At 35.4% G+C, this 18,125-nt stretch overlaps 1 protein-coding gene across 2 annotated transcripts in view; it reads left to right on the top strand.

The window, feature by feature from the left end:
- tdp1 (tyrosyl-DNA phosphodiesterase 1) overlaps positions 1-17,361 on the top strand; it is a 42,358-nt gene extending 24,997 nt beyond the window's left edge. For both annotated transcript variants that reach the window (XM_089120246.1, XM_039671357.2), the window contains exons 15-16: positions 4,663-4,768; positions 16,268-17,361. In XM_089120246.1, coding sequence (XP_088976372.1) covers positions 4,663-4,768; positions 16,268-16,341 — 180 coding nt within the window. In that variant the 3' untranslated portion in view covers positions 16,342-17,361. The remainder of the gene's footprint in view (positions 1-4,662; positions 4,769-16,267) is intronic.
- Positions 17,362-18,125: the final 764 nt, after the last annotated feature.

Genomic DNA, 18,125 nt, shown 5'->3' with positions numbered 1-18,125 from the left:
TTGTACCACTTTTTCAAAACATTTAACTGCACGGCTGTACCTGATGCAAATGAAACCTATCCATTTGACGTTCGTTTGTGTTAAATAAGAGATGATCTGGCGCTGGAATGTGTTGATTTTGAAATCATGCTTGATGCTCGTGCCACTGTTATCAGTGGCGGAATGTTCTCTTGTTGGCCTACTCTTTATATACAATCACTGATGAACATCTTTGATTTTAATAGAAAAAATAGAACCCAGTACCTCTGATATTGGTTAAGTTCTACCACCACACCATTGGGGAATATGCGAATATTGCGAATCTATTCACTGACGTGAAGAACCTCTGGACTAATATATATTGTATTACAGTAGATGAAAGAATGAAACTATCATATTAAACATTGATACATTAAACTCAATATACTATTGAAATTTATTTCTGGACATCGTAATTTTCTGCAATTATTAATGTACATATCTGATATAGGATTGTATTAGTAACTCCCCCAACACACAATCCTGTCCCACCCACTTTTTAAAGAAAAGTTACGCCACTGGTAACACTCATCGACGTTCAGTTTCTAAAGGATTAGTTCACTTTTTTTTTTTTTTTTTTTAAACGTACCCCCATGTCATCCAAGATGTCCATGTCTTTCTTTCTTCTGTCGAAAAGAAATTCATGTTTTTGATGAAAACATTACAGGATTTTTCTCCATATAGAAATAGTTCCATGTAGTTTGTGACTCTCCTGTTCGAACTCGTTCATCAAAATGAACAAATCTTTTTTTGAGTCATTTGGTTCATGAACGAAATGACTCGAAAAAAGATTTGTTCATTTTGATGAACGAGTTCAAACACGGAGAGTCATGGGAACCATGTTAACTCTAACCAGAATGAGTGTTACCTTCTAGTGATGTTGCAAATTATTCACTACTGGTGGACGAGTAGATCACATCAACCTTTTTTCAAGTTGGGTGATTGTTTATATGAGAAATGAGGATCTCTAGTAAAACCCCCAAGAGAATGAACTCCATTAATGCACAATGGAGACAAAGAGACATCTGTACAGGCTCTGAACATAGGCTACTTCTAAATTACAATGTGTGTAAATACTGTAGATATTGTCTGGAGTACATCTCCCATTTCTCCGTATGTAGAGATATACTGTAGCTTTTGTGTAGCGCTCACATACTCGCAGGGTAATTTGTCCTTGTTGTCAGGGTAGGTCTTAGAATTACTTCAAAAGTTGCTTAGCAACAGTATGGTTCAGTTCTCTTGCTGTGGAAAAAAGAGGGAGGGGAGGGGAGGGGGGGGCATGAGTTTGAAAGAGGATAGCGAAAGGTTGTGCTCTCTTATTCAGAAGGGATGTCTTTTTTTTATGTGGCCTGAAGCCTCGTTGTTTTAGTTGAACCGCTTTATGTCATGGTTAGTTCTTGCTAGAGGTCTTTTTTGAGTAACTCACAAGCACTAAGCAAGTGTTGTTACATTATAATGGACTCATTATTAGCTTTTTTTCTAGTTTGTCCAAAAAAAATTGCATTTAATACACATGATCTTAATTGGTTTCCTGCTTAAGTTGCAAATTAGGCTGCATGTTGACTGTTGAAGTTATTTTTCCAACTGTGGAGGTCATGCTCAATTGTCATAGTGAGTCACGTTTTTTTCTTTGCAGCAGTATGGTGCTTAAATTAAAGTTTTAATTAGATCAGACTGTATAAGAACATGAAAGTACAATTTTTTTTTGTTGGTATTTTGACGAAACACCTTTGACATTAAGTACATTTTCTCAGTACACCATCACGTTGTCTCTTTAGTTATGCTGTGTTGACATACACATATCAGAACCAGTGATTATTAGTGAACCAAACTTTTTGAGTTAATAAAGTATGTTGCTGAAGTGGGGATGCAGTTGATGAGTCATGCTGTCCTAGATACACGATTTCATAGTTAGTATTCATGTTATATATTGCTGCATTAATATAGTTCATTCAAGCAGTCAAGGCAGTGTAGCATGAACTAAGATTGAGATGCACTTGCATGAACTAACAATTGAAATAACTCAAAGTGAAGCATGATATGAAGTTAACGATTTTAAAAAGCTTCTAGAAGGTTTAAGTGTAGAAATTGTTTTTCACATGTATATACACGTGTATATATCTCCAAGAGAAGCTATGTTCGGTTTAGTGTTCTTTCGATTCAATTTTGTTTTGTTTGCTTTTACAAACTGTTGGATGCGTTGAACTTTTAAAAATAGCTCCTAATATTTTGCTCCTAAATAAAATTTGCTTCATGTTTGATTTTTCTTTTTCAAAGTGTAGTGCGGTTGATTTTAATGCATTGAGTTTAATAGTTTTGTTTGAGTTTATCTATGCTGATATTATATTAGTCTTGATATTAGGTATTTAGAAAGAGGGAATTTAAAGGAAAGCCATTTTTAAGTGAAATGAATCTCTCTCTCACTTCAGAATTATGAGAGAGAAATCGACTAAGCAAGTCCATTATCTGCATTCATATTCTTTAGGTCAATCTTATATTCATAATCACAAAATCAGTTTGAATGTCTGCTGAGGAAAGCGATATCTTCGCGTTTGTCCTTTTAACAGTTAAGGTGATTTCCCATGACAGCCTTAGTCAATGCATTTACAAGTTGTCTTATAAGCTGTTGTTTTAAGTAAAAACAGCATCCTTGTTTCAGTCCATTTCAATAAAAAAGTCTTTGCTATTGAGCATATCGCTCATAAAGACAGTCTTTGACACTTATAATGGACTTTATAATGTCATCACATTCTTGGAACAGGTGTTGGTGTTTGACAGGCTTGTTGAAGTCATAAAGCCATTTTGTGAAGCCATGTAATCTAGAGTTATGACGGTCAAGAAGTCCTTTACACTCGCAGCGTCTAAAATCTATGTGAGTCGACTTCTTGACCGTCATAACTCTAGATTGCTTGTGTGTTATCCACTGGCTCGCCTTCATGGTTTTAAATTTAAAATATTTGCAAATATTGCAGCTTAATATTTTTCTCCATCATTGCTCGCAAAATGATATACAACGATATACATTTCAGTCATGTCATTACCTGTGATAATCTGAGTAAGTAAATAATTAAATAAATGGCTAAATAAACAAGTAAATTAATGATCAAATAAATGATAAGTTAAAAAAGACCCCCACGATAATATCATGTACGTGCAATCTCACATGCTGACGATTTGAGTATGGGGAGTATCGCTCAACGCTAATTCGTCTCGGTGTTTAACAGTCCTAAAAGTTGTAAAAAGCTTGCCAACCTTCCTCGGATGCTTTCCATATTCAGAATTACATGTATCCCACTTTTTACAGTGAGGTTCTAGGTCGCTTCCTGTTTTTGTTCACAAATAGCAGGACAGTTCTGCCTGATCCTACTGCATCTCTTTGGGCTTTGCCAAAGCTTTAGCTGTCGAGTCTGGGTGATATATTCCCCACTGCCCTTTAAATCTATCCCCCTCTATCTTCATACCCACCACCACACAAATGAGAGTTAAGCTTCCCTCACAACAGCCCTTCTCCCCTCTGACTTTTTCCACAAAAAAACAGAACGAGTAAATGCACACATTCTCATTCTCACTTTTGTGATATGTTATCTGCATCATATGAGTTTATGGGTGTCATGGCATATCTTAAGGTCTATTCAGATGGGGTTAAAATAAATGGGACTTTCAGAAGGTTTGGGCTTTTTTTTCTTTCTTTTTTTTTCAGCAGCCTGTGTGTGTGTGTTAGACAATGTCCATAATGCCCTGGTTTCCTAGGAGAGTTGTGTTATTGCCATATTACTGCAGAATTATTATTATTCTTTTAGTGAATGTTTTGGAGCATGCTAGATAATTCTTGACTATATCTTTAGGCATTAGGGAAAGGCAGGATGATTGATCAGCTAGTTTGACAACCAACGGGTCAATGGGCTATATGCACGCATAAGTTCCGCATTTGACGCAAGGATGCTCTTCAGTTTCCGGTTGGGGAGATTTAAAGCTGAGGAAAACGGGATTATGGAGTCTTCCAAATTTACAGTCCTCCCGTCTTTGAAATGAAACTTACGTTTAGATGTAATTTTATATATAGTTATGTTTATTTAATATAATTTTTAAAAGAAGCATAAACACAACAAGGGGTTTCTGTTTTTGTGACTAACGTTTCTTTATAACCATAGAGTATAAAATCCAATTTCGGAAATACTGCCGTGCATAGAGCCAATTAGTAACTATTTAAAGCAGGGGTGTCTTAACTCTGTCTTGGAGGACCACTGTCCTGCAGAGGTTAGCTCTAGTTTGCCTCAACACCCCTGCCTGGAAGTTTCTAGTAGGCCTAGTAAGACCTTAATTAGCTGGTTCAGGTATGTTCAATTGGGGTTGTAGCTGAACTCTGCAAGACAGTGGCCCTCCAGGAGCAGGATTGGACACCCCTGATTTAAAATACTTTTTATTTTATTATAAATGTACTTTTCTGAAAACCATACTTTATGAATAATAATTATAACTTTTTCAGCTGTGCTTTAAAAATTAATTCCAAGATACCATATTTCTGTTATTAATCTCTCATTAATATCTCCATTTAGATGAAATTATACACACAACTGGTTGATTTTGAACATACATAGATTAGCACATCCCTATTTGCATTAATTCATTTCTCTTTGTCTATAGAACATGAGCACGTTTCCTATTGAGAAGGATGTGTTTCCAGCCTCCAGCTCCTCCAAGGGCTTCCCTGTGCCCTTTGATCTCCCACCTCAGCGTTACTCAAACAAAGGTGAGACTGAATGTTGTGTAATTAATTCCCCAAAACAAGTAAATCAAATAAGATTCGTTTTAGTTTTAACTTTCAATGGAATAGAATCATAGATTTATGTTTCATAGAACATATAAAGAACTCTTTTTAGAACATCTTTAGAACTCTAATTTACTTAGAATGACACCTTAACACATCAGAGGCATTTGCATCAAGGTTTAAAGGTTTGCTTAATGCGAAGTTCTCTGAATCATCGCTTGACGAAAGGATAACCTTTACTTTGAAATCCAGAGTTCAAATGATTGCTCAGGAAACACTCGGTAGGTATTAATTGCACAACGCAAAACAGCAAATGAAAGGTTGCTGTCTGGGCAGGCCAGTATCCAAGCTAAAGAAATAAATTATTTTGATACAAGTGTCTTAGTTTGCTCTTTCACTCAGATGCAAGCTCACTTACATTCTGCTTAATTACGGCAGTCCTTCGCACAAAAGTGTGTATCTTTACATGCATCACTGTGTGTGATGAGCGAGGGGTTTAAAAGACATCTACGAACAATGGCAAAGTGCTCATTTTAATTTCTGACAGCCGTGAAGCACAAAGGGTTTGCATGACTCAATTAATCGACATTTCATTTGCTGCACGGTGCTGTCCTCTGAGCCATCAAATAGGATTGATAATGAGAAAACGTCATTTAGTGGCCACCAAGTTCTGTCATGTTCTCATTTATTTAAAAAATATAAAAGATAAAAATAAAAGATAAAATTTTGGATATGGACAGCTGACAGACTTCAATCATGACTTTTCAGTATTCCAGAAGTTGCCATTCCAGAAGTTGTAATGTCTGTTGACGCAGAAAAGGCGTTCCACTTACACAGTGTTTAATGGAGTTACTGGTTTGCAGTTTTGATGAAATGTGGTTTTGGTAATGTTTTTATATCATGGACACGCGTTCTCTTTATATCACCTTGCGTCAGACTCAGCATCACAACTAATAATGGTCAGTCTAGTTATTTTCCTTAAATTGTGGCTGTAGACAAGGTTGTCCTTTGTCTCCCTTCCTCTTTGCTCTTGCAATAGAACCTTTGCCCATTTATTTGAGGTCTTTCCTAATTTTTAACGGCATTACGCGTTCCTGTGTCGAATTCAAACTTTCTTTATATGCTGACGATCTGCTACTGTTTGTCACAAATCCTTTTGGGGCGGGCCCTGCTATTCTTTCTTTTTTTCATAGATTTTTTTTAGATTTAGATTTTTTTCGGGATACAAGATCAATGTCTCGAAGAGCGAATGTTACCGTGTCAATGCCCCAGCAGCCATATCACCCTGTAGCCCAAGAGATTGGTTGCCCTCTGAAGCTAAGCAGGGCTGAGCCTGGTTAGTACCTGGATGGGAGACCTTTTGAGAGAACCAGGTTGCTGCTGGAAGAGGTGTTAGTGAGGCCAGCAGGGGGCTCACCCCAGTATAGTGATGGGACACTACACTGTCAAAGAGCACCGTCCTTCGGATGAGACGTTAAACCGAGGTCTTGACTCTCTGTGGTCATTCAAAATCCCAGGATGTCCTTCGAAAAAGAGTGGGGGTGTAACCCCGGCGTCCTGGCCAAATTTGCTCCTTGGCCCCTGTCCATCATGGCCTCCTAATTATCCCCATGTATACTGATTGGCTTCATCACTCTGTCTCCTCTCCACCAGTAAGCTGGTGTGTTGTGGGCGTTCTGGCTCAATATGGCTGCCGTTGTGGTGGATGCTGCTCATTGGTAGTGGTTGAGGAGATTCTCCCTTCCATATGTGAAGCGCTTTGAGGTCCCAGAAAAAGCGCTATATGAATGTAACGAATTAATATTTTTATTATAGCAATGCAGCTCTCTCAATCTGATATTCCCTTCAGACTGAGTGTAATTTAAGTATCTGGTTCATGTGGCCAGGTCCTACAAATTTCTTTATGCTGCAAAATGTTCTTCCCTATTGACTGATATTAAAGCTGATTTCCAAAGATGGGGTTCCCTCCCCCTTTTCTTGATTGGTAGAATTAACGTGGTTAAAATGAATATCTTCACAAAATTCTTGTTTCTGTTCCAGTCCCTACCTATATTTTTATCTAAAGGTTTTTTTTCAAAAGCATCGTTTAAGTTATATCTCAATTTCTGTGGAATGGTAAGACACCTAGAGTTGAGCTAAAAGTACTTCAGAATTGCACATTTGATGGTGGCCTTTCTCTACCAAATTTCCCAAGTTTTAATGTTATAGTTTTAGTTATAAATGCATTTAATGTAAATAAGCATTTTGGTTGTGAGTGAATTTTGGCACTTCAGTAAAACTGTACATTGTTTTGAAAGACAGCATAATTGCAGACGAACACAAACTATAGCCTGCAGGACATGCCGATGACACTAAATGAACTCATTATCATCTGCTGTGTAATTAAGTGTTTTGTGGCTGAGACTACTGTGCAAGGACACTGATTCAGAGGCAGGAAGCTTGAAGGGAAATTTCACAATTTCTTCATTTAACGCATGCAGCTTTGTGCTGCTGTCAAAAGAAAGAAATGTAATATTAACATTGGTGTGAAAATACAGTGAATCTTGTTTTAAAATTGTTAAATTTTGTTTTTCAGCATAATTATTTATCAGGACTTATATTAATTTAATCATTGTGTAATGAAAAATATATTTCAGTCCATATCCAATACAGTATATCCTTTATTTTTATTTTTTATTTATTTTATTTTTTATTTTTTACCCAAGCTATTAGGAAAAGGTGCAAGAAATGGCATTCCTTTGTTGGAAGTGCCATGATATTTAAGCAAGACTTGCGGGGCAAATGTGATTCCGTCAGGAACCACTAGTTCTCATGTCAGACTGTCAAATACCGTTTGATTGTTCATCCCTATAATTGCAGAGAAAATCCACCGATAATCAGTGCTATATTCTTTAGTAAATGAAAATAAGAGTACTATGGGCCCTGCCCCTGACACGTCAGTTTGACGACCTTTAATCATGGAAATGGAGGCAACAATCGATGGTACTATTGAAACCATTGGTGTCATCAGTTTATGAACTGAGGCAGAAGCGGTTTCCATGGCAGCATAGGTCTTTTGATAACTGAGGCTTCAGCCATAAAGTGGAAGGAGTGGGCGTGGCCTGCAGATCAAGATAAAGTGGGTGGATTTTTCTGCACTGATTATGATGTGTCAGTGCGGTTGTGATGGTTTTTATTAGCAGTAAAAAGTGTGTTGGCACTTTAAATTTAACGCTTCAGTTCATCTTTTTTAGGCTATTTTTAGAATATTAAACTACCATAGATTCTGCATGAATTGGATATACATATATTTATTATATTCAAAAAATTAATTCGACTCATTATTTTCATAAAAGATGAAATTGAAACTGGATGTTTTATCATGCTCCCAAACATATGTATACAAAATTTGGTAGGTAATTAATCCCGCTTACCCCAGCCTGATCTTAGAAGGTTTGTCTCCCAGTTTGGCTAAGCAGGTGTTTTGCTAGTTTAGCTTGACAGGCAGCTGATCTGGTCTCCCAGCTTAACCAATTGAAATCTTCACAGGACCTCTTTGAAACTAACGAACAGACCAGGTTCAGAGAGCAGCTAAGAGCAGCAAACCACTGGTTTATAGCTGTTTTGTTCAGCTGGGATGTCAAAATTTTGTTAAAGGTATAGGGTAGGTAATTGTTGGAGAGGCCAGTAATAGCAAGTTAGCTCGGAAAGCATAAGATCCCACCCTCCCTTCAGAGCGTCTCCAAAGCCATGCCTCCTTCAAAACACATGAACGCCCAAAGCATGGAGCAAACAAAAGCATCACAAGAGTTGGGCTTTAAAATACCTCATGTCTCAAAGCACATAACATTATAATAATAATAAACAAACAACCTAAAGATCACTGACCTGTATCACCTGACTGCTGCAGATTTATTTCAGCATTGATAGTGTTTCCATTGAAATTCATAAATTCGACTCACGAACTGCTCAGAGTGAAACATCACTGGTTTCCATGAATGCAGCATATAGTTGTTGTTTTGGTTAAGGAGGAACTATGGCTGCTGTTTGGGTTGCGGTGCTCGGTGCACTGTAAAAAGGGATCAGCTGACTTAACTTAAAAAAGGTGAGGAAATCCTTTGCCTTAAAATTATAAAGTAAATAACTTTCATGCGTAATTGAAAAAAATAAGTTAACACCTTAACTTTTTCAATTACATGAAGTTTATTTACTTTATTTTAAGGCAATGGGTTTCCTCACTTTTTTTAAGTTAAGTCAGCTGATTACTTTTTACAGTGTGACTCTGTCTAACTGAAACATGCTGATGGTATGACAATACATACGTTGGCAGGCAGGTAGGACATTGTGTCATTATATTACATATATATATATATACATTTAGACCTTTGTGATTGCTATCAGGATGTAAAGAGACCCGCATAGAAAAAATTCAACCCGCATAGAAAAAAAATGTTTCTGGAACAAATCACCTACCCTACTTTTTATTGTATTCCTGTCTGAATTAACTTTTTTATTTAATAAAAAAAAAATAAAAATAAGCGTGTTTTAGTGTTCTGAAATGGGTACAGGTGGAGGATTTATCTGTACCTATGGGTTGTCCAGTCACGGGCAGGACAAACAGTACTCGGATGAAAGTTACATCCACCAAGGCCATTCGCAGCAACTCGCCTCTGCTCTTAATAGAGGCATTTCATTTCCTTCTAATGATTGCTCGTCATTGTCCTTGTTGATACTGATTTGTATAATATCCAGTTTTTCACTGGATCTGTTCCAATGTCATTTGGTTTACATAACTGTGTCTGTAACAGTGAACTGGAATGGAGTCACACAAGCGTTTCTGCCTCTTCAAGTCTCCCAAAGCGTTAACCCCCCCCCCACACACACACACACACACACACACACACACACTGTACAGCAGACTACGTAATACCCAGAAGGCCATTTAAGACCTATAATTAAAGCTTTTAGGAAACAGACAGATAACCCTTGGCTTTACAAAGCAAATGTGCAATTGCAAACTTTCCTGCATGCACCATGGCAACAGCTCTTCCACACCTGGCGTTCTTCAGACAAATGGAAATACATGAAAATTTTTAACTGAGGTAAAGTGATTTTATTTTGCACTTGATTCTGTTTTAGTTATTTCCGTTCTTCTGCATTTTCCAGGTCACGCGCATGGGGTTGAATTAATAGTCATTTGTAATGAATCTGTTTGAATGTGAAATCTAATCCCTTTTTTATTTTTAATTTTATTTTTTAACATTCAAGAGCTATTTGTCATGTACCTAAATAAATAAATGAGAGAATATAGTTTGCTTAGAACCGTTAATAGTTTTTTTGTTTTTTTTTTTCATAACAGTTATGAAAGTATTGTTTTGTCATTATTGTAATGCAATATTGTTTATATATATATATATATATATATATATATATATATAAATTGTACATCCTAGTATAGTTTAATTTATGCTGATTTAAATAAAACAATTTTTTTGTAAAACATTATTTGTATCGCATTAAGTTTTATTTTATTATACATTATAGTAATGAGGATTTGGGAGGAAAACATTGTCATGAAATCTGAAAAATGGGCATTTTCATTATTCAAAGTGTAACCTATTAGTTTTTGGGTTTGTTCTTGTTTTTTGAGTGAAATGTGCCATTTTAAATGATGGGTAAATTTCTTAATTATAAGTGCTAATTATAAGAAGTTCCTGTCTAAAATAAGTTTTTAAACTATGACTTCTCTTATACTGTTGGTTGCAGGTGATATGTTTCTTTAATGCTCTTTCTTGCATTTAATCCCAGCCCCTGCCAGACTGAACCCCCTGACACAACTAAACTTACACCTCTAAAAATACCTCTATATTGAAAGACAAACTTGATACGTTTCTGCTGCTGCTGCTTCTGCACAGAGATGAGAAAAAGATTTTTCTGCTAATCATCTCAGAAATCCTCATCTCCATCTGCTTTTTAAACCGACTCACTCTCAGCTCACAACTGAAGAGCAAAGTACATGTGAAGCCATTGTGAAGAAGAATGGACCTCTGCACACTCGCTACTCGAGTCTACTTCTTTAATTCAGTGAGGAGAGTGCTGCTTCAGATCCTCTCATGTTCATTATAGGAATAGTTCCACCAAAAATGAAAATCCACTTACCCTCATGTTTTAGATTGAATTTGGCAGAAATTTAGAGCAGAATGTGCAAGCTGCAAATTGTCATATTGTGAATGATGACCTCGGGTCTCATTTATAAAGCGTGCGTACACGCACAAAACGGGGCTGGAAACGTACATATGCAAGTTTCCATGCAAAGGTTGTTTGTGATCTATAAAAAACAAACTTGACGGGAGAATGTGCGCATTTTTTAAGCAAACTTTGCCGTTTGCCGATTCTGCATTAAAAAGCCGTGCGTACGCACATTCTGGAGACAAAGGGAATTGGCGACACTGATGGTGAGCTGGAGTTAAATTTCTTTTTGGTCACTTTTAGACCGAAAATTTAAAGACAATTATAGCCTATAGGCTACAGAAAGATAAAATATCCATCACTTCTTAAATGTCCTCACCAGCAAGCACGTTGGGCCGTTTAGTGAAACTGACGCATAGGCTATAGCCTATAATCTAACAGCACATGAAGTAAAACCGTAAATCTTCAATGAAAAATTATTTAAACTATGTTTTACTTCTGATATAAACATTTAGATTAAATATGCCATTCTCATCAATGGAGTTAAACACTTAAACTACATGAAATCATTACTGAGAAGTTGCTAAAAAGTGATATTAAGTAAATAGAAATAGATATTTGTTGTGGATGCAATGCTTTTGAACACGTTCCCTCTGGCATGCTGTGTTTTAATGTTTTAACTAGAGATAATTGCTAATCATGAAAATAGCAGATTGTCTGAGAAAATAGTTCCATGCAAATAATGCACAACCATGTCTATCTGTTTCCATTAAAAATATAAATTAATTAAAAATACTATTTGGCCTGTGGAAAAGTTTGAGAAAATATTTCTCTGAAATGCATTTTACACTATTTGATTTATTTACTAAAAAAAAATTTACTAAAAAAAAAAAATAATAATAATTTATTGTGACACGGCACATGTGTATTATATTTTCCTAACGTCTTGTACCTTAACATGGTATCACGTTGATGAAAAATCATATGCAAATGATATGTAGATGAGGATATGCATATTCAAACAAGGCGTCACAGTTCCATATATGGTTATTTCGGGGAGGAGACGCATGTGCGCACAATCTTCGGCTGACTGGGATTTGAATTCAGCGCAGATTCTGGCGTACGAACAGTTTTATAAATCAAAAAAAAAAAATTGCCACATGCCATTTTTGTTTTTCAGCTGCACATACACTTTTAGTAAGGATCCTATACGCACAGTTTTATAAATGAGACCCCAGAGCTGTTATGTTTAGTTTATGCTATGCTATTTTTATATTTCTTCCAAAAATATGAGGTTGTTCTTTATTAACACTTTATATATATATATATATATATATATATATATGTGTGTGTGTGTGTGTGTGTGTGTGTTAAATCTGTGTAAGGTCATAACAGTTCAAAAGCTTGTCGTCTATAATTTCACTGATGATCATTTCGGTAAATCGCATGCCATTTCTTTCCACCTAATTTTTCTGAAAAGATAATCATAGTTGGTTCCGATTAGTTTTGCCTCACTTCCTCTTCATGCAAATTGGTGCCATTCCAGGCAACAATTAAGCCTTGATGTGAATGTTTGTATGGCATTACTGCTGTGTCCCTGCTGTTAGAAGCAAAAAAAAAAAAAAACTTACTTAAATCACACTGTAAATGATTTCTGTTGTTTTCACAGGATTATACTGTTTTTCTCAACAGTTTCTTACTGTATAATCTATGTACAGTAAGTTACAGTAGATTTAGTTGTTTTCACAGTATTAAATTGTTTTTTCAACAGTTATGTACTGTGCACACAGTTGACAGTATGTTACTGTAGAATTTTTAATGCATTCTGGGAAATTATCAGTTACTGTTAATCTAAATACAGTGCAAATTGACCGCGAAAAACACCACACACAGTTCCACGGAAAAATTGCTAGCCTACTAATGTTATTCTTACATTTAAAATAAAAATGTAGCACTGGTTGACCATTAACAGTCATAATTTATGACATAATTTATGTCAGTGGGGTGTGCATGAAAGCATATTTGACTTTGGAAGAGTTTCTCTGTCGTGTCAGTGGTGCTGCTGTCTTTTCTGCCGACCTGCAACTTCTTCATCTGGTAAGTAATAATTCTTATAATGTGTATACGGATTCTAGCTAATAACTTTAAAGTTTTTTAGAATAGCTGACCACGATTTCTACATTCAATTTAATCTATTCTAGACATTTTAATATAATATGTATATGATAGGCTACTCTTCAATGTAGCCATTTGGGGCATGTTACTGTAAATTCAAATACATTAGTACGAAATGACCGCGAAAAATAACCACAACCAGCTGCCATTTTATGAAGAACTCTTCAGTTCCCTTCTCTCTGTAAGAACGCGCAGGCCGTGCATCGCGTCGCTGTCGGCAACGTTTTCGCCATACATATCTGGTTAGTAATTCATATTTTTATGCAAACCATATGAGTTACGTACGTTAACAGATTAACGTTAGAAAGAACTGGCCGCGGAATGTTATAAGCCTAGCATAAGTCAGACGCGGATTTCTTTCATCTTGATAGCCTAACTTACTTGATTAAATATGTGATTTTATTAACATATATTTCATATGTAACCTCTTATAAGGTCAAAATGGTCTAATCATTTTGTTATTTACCACGTTAAGTCGGTGAAAGCGCCTGCACGTTCATTATTTTATAACTTATAGGGGTTAGGAATTGAAAATCGATATCCTGAAATCGGATATCCAAGGTTAGGATTCGGATTTATTGTTATAAAATTAAAGTGTCAATTCCTCTTATTGATTTTTTCACGCTTTTTTTTCGTGTAAATCCTGACCTGGCGTTCTGCCATTTAACGTTAACGTTACCTCAGTGATAACTGATGGACCACGGAAAGCGCCCAGGTGTATTTTTGTCCAAAATATTAAGTCATGCATCACACAAGCAAGATTTAACCTACGTTTTCACGTGATCGTAAATGAATTGATGTTGAGTTATGTTTCAGCTTACGATAGAGATGAGTTATCTTTAGCCGTTCTTGGCATATTTATTTCAGCTGTTGACACTGACACATCAGTCTCTAATGAAGATTCTCTCAGTAATATGATCCTCTTAACTACGGTAAATCAACTTGGACAAACATAATAATAATACAAACGCATCCTCCATAGCCTATACTTTAGTGCCCTCTTGTGGCATAAACATATGCACAACACTGAACAGTATAGCATTGCATTATATTACACAGCATACAACTGAGGACATAATGAACATACTTTAACAATTGATTTTAAACAACAGTCCAACAAACAAGATTTTAGTATTAAGTGAATTACACTTTAGACATAATTTTGTCTGTTTTTGCTGTTTAGCCAAAACAACAACAACAAAAACGTACTGTATTTTAACTGTCTTGTCTGTTCTCCTTTTCCACAGGTGTGAGCTGTGCATGTTAAGAAGACCCCTATCCATCTTGACGACCGATGAATTGTAAATCTAATCTAATTTAATTATTCTATTTATCTAACTACTACTACTATACCTTGGTCCAGCACTGACCCACTGAGAACATTTTAAACAGATTATTATCCATCTGTGAATTTTGTCTATCTGCAAGTTGTTAAGAATTGTTGTGTGAAAATAAACGTTGTTGTACAGTTTAAGGTTAAATTGCATAAAAGCTTGGATAGAAAACTTCCTATTGCAAAAGTTAGAACATAAGTCTACATATAAATGATTATCAATACCATAATGCAAGTTTTTCATGGCACATGTGCATGATGAGGTTGTTTTGTGTTTAGTTTTTTTTTTTTTAAAGGACACTGGATAACTTGTCATTTTGTAATACTCATCTGGATTGGTGGTTTACTTGTCAAAGCTTTTATAGTTTATAAGTTTATATGTGTCTCGCAGCCCTGCAAATCTGGTCCCTTAGATAGAAAGCAGCCAAAAACCCTTTAAAATCAGCAACTGACCAGTTAGACAGTCTATCTCAAACCAATAGACAATCTTAGACTAGTTTAAGCTGTTTTACCCCAGCAGGGAGTGGGTGGATGAGTTGTTATGAACTATCTTTCTAATAGATTGATCAGATAGCACCCCTTTAATCTTTTCTATTTTACCTGATATTTTTTTTTTGCATGTATTTATGCATAATTGTTCATGATTGTCATGCATGATTTTTATTGTATTATATTACATTTTTATTATTAATGTATTTAATTGTATTAATGTATTTAAATGTATATTATAAATGCGCTAATGTGTTTGAAAATACACAATAAACCTTGTGCAGTTAAAGCTTCAATTGTTCTTTTTTCTATTTCCCATTAACAGTTTAAATAATATTTCTACGGATTTTCTACAGGTTACACAGTAGCACTATAAAATAAATACAATAACATTTCATACTACACAGTATTATTAAAAATTAACAGTGTAATTCTGTACTTTAATATGGTAAGAAATTACAGTAAAATAATGTTATTTAATTTACAGTATGCTTAACAGTACTGTTGTTAGTGTTACGGTAATTTTACTGTTAAATGAAATACAGCAAGTACTGGATAATTGTTGCCAGTAAGTTACTGTTAATTTGACAAGAAATTTTTTACAGTGCATCACTACTATTGCTCATAATCATAATTGAAGTTAGGGGTTTGTTCAAATCACTAACCTCAAGTGTTCAACTTTGATGTGAAGTTGACTGTTTATATATATATATGCATATGAATAAATGTGTGATGTAGCACCCAACATTTCATATATTTGATATACAATCTTAGAAGATTGACTCTTGTATGCCCCTGCATTTCACACAATTATCTGTGAGAACTCCTTTGAGATAATTGACTCAGTTACATTTTATTATGCAAGTCATAAACGTCTAAAGTTCTCCTATCATAGGTATTTTATCTAAGCTGTTTAACAATAACCCTCTTTGACTAATTTGCCACATTATTTTGTTTCATGAGCTTTTTAGAGGTGTTTTAACTGCTGTGTTTTTGTGATTGAATCCAGTTGTGTCAGCTGGTTTCCATGGATACTGCTGCTCTACCGTCTTTTCTAGAAGTCTATATCCTATAATTCATTACTAAGTAAACCACACAGTGTGTGCATGATCCTTCATATAGTAGTTATGCCACACGTAAGAATATGTCAAGGGAGATCACCTTGAGGAAGAGGTCAGAACCTTCTCTTCCATGCCGGGAATCTTTGTTTGCTCTGAGTAAATATGTATTTCTGTATTTCTGTATCATGAACTCTACATTGAGCAGGTGTCCAGTATCGTATGCTGTTGCATTTCAGTTGTGTTTTCTTCTTGCAGATAAGCCTTGGATCTGGAATATTCCATACACTCAAGCCCCAGACACTCATGGAAATGTATGGGTACCTTCTTGAGGAGTTCAAGCCGCTGGGATCATCTGCAAAAGACAGAATTATTATGGAAATCAGAACACCAGCGTCTCAATCTGCTCTGTGTCTGAACAGTTCACCCCTGTTTAGCCACCTTAATGACATCCTTTAATCCTTAACAGCAATGGTAGGTATACAGTACGCCTTAATAGTGTGCACCCTAAATTCTGTGTTTTAGTCTTTTGTTGTTATAGACACTGTATGTTTAGTTATGCATTTATCATAAATAATTTGTAAAAATGCCAAATAAATTTCATTTTACATCCAGAAATCTTTGAACTGTGTTGTACATTTTTCAGTTGCACTGTCAGAAAGAGCTTTTGCTTTTCTTAAAAGCCAGTAATGTATGTTGAAAATTGCAATCCAGTAATGTTTTATTCAGTGAAATAACCACCATCAATTGCTTTGACCCAATCATATTTACACCTCAATTCAGGAACATGAAATTTTATTGGGGTTTATTTTTATTATAAAAATAAAAAAGCAATTTTTTAAATCCATTTTCAAACAGCTAGGTTGTAGGTTGAGTTCAGATATAAAGAGAACTACGGTAAAATAATTGCTGAAAACATCTTAAATTGGCCTTTTAAAAAAAGTTTGATTTCTCTGAAATGAATTCTGGGTGAGTGCCAAGGGCGGATAGATTTTGTTCATTCCCGGCTACAGTCGAGCAGGAATATGTTTAGGAGGATTGTGCTCCCCCGGCATCACTGATGAATTGAATGTGTTCAAAATAAAGAACAATCGGTGCTGTTCCTTGCTTATCCTGAAATTGTCATGTTGCCTAGCAACATTGGAATTTAGCACCACATTGATACAGGAATTCCCTGTGGCCCCCCTTCATTTTTCTCTATCCTATAATCAACAAATATTGTGATTCTGCGTTATTTTAATGTTAACTTGGACTTTTGCCTCCAGCACTTCTGTATAGAAAAGTTACAGCTAGAATGTCACGTATCGTACATTGTAATGACAATAAAATCTTCAATTTTGGGTGGAACTGAATTATGTATATCTCCTTCACGGCCATCTGTGACATTTCACATCAGATAAATATTAGAGAGCTCTCCATTCTAAAAAGGTATTTTAGTATTGATCTCGGATCATTCGATTAATAATGTACCTAACATACCTATCTGACTGAGGTGGATCATTAGATGTTTATTATTCGAAAGAGTGACTATTAACTGTTAATGGAGTGACTGTTAACTATTCCAATTAAGATCCTTCTATTACTGATAATTGTCCACATGTTGTTAAACGCATAGTATAGGTTTTCTATCTAGGACTGTTCCACAGGTGAATTTAGTGTAAATATGAATACAGTTCTCCTCAAGTTCACACATTTGTCATCTTAGCTGGGTTAAACACAGATTAAGTTTATTAAATGAATTATGGACATATTCCAACATTTTACACTTCACTGGAGCATTTTACATTTTTCATGTAGTGGTCACTGATGAAGTTGCACAATCAGGCTACAGATGTTTTGTGAATCGTGCATGTGTGAGGTTTGTATAGACTTGAAGGCATTATGTGGCAAGCTGTTTTTACTTTTATTCTTTGAAACTTACCAGTGTCTAGATTTACGTACCGCTCCGACTTGAGTGTATTACAGTTGTCACTTGCACCAATTCAATTTTTACGAGACTATTCAAATTCTTATTTTTTAGTCCAGATTTGCTTTTGTAAAACTGTCATTTCTAACTGTAGAATGTCTAAGTATACAGCATTTTTTTTTTTTCCTGTTTTCAACCCATTTCATTCGT

Source organism: Pimephales promelas, chromosome 15 (genome assembly GCF_988280905.1).
Source record: "Pimephales promelas chromosome 15, fPimPro1.hap1.1, whole genome shotgun sequence".
In the NCBI taxonomy this organism is placed as follows: domain Eukaryota; kingdom Metazoa; phylum Chordata; class Actinopteri; order Cypriniformes; family Leuciscidae; genus Pimephales; species Pimephales promelas.
This window is presented reverse-complemented; position numbering and strand designations above follow the sequence as displayed.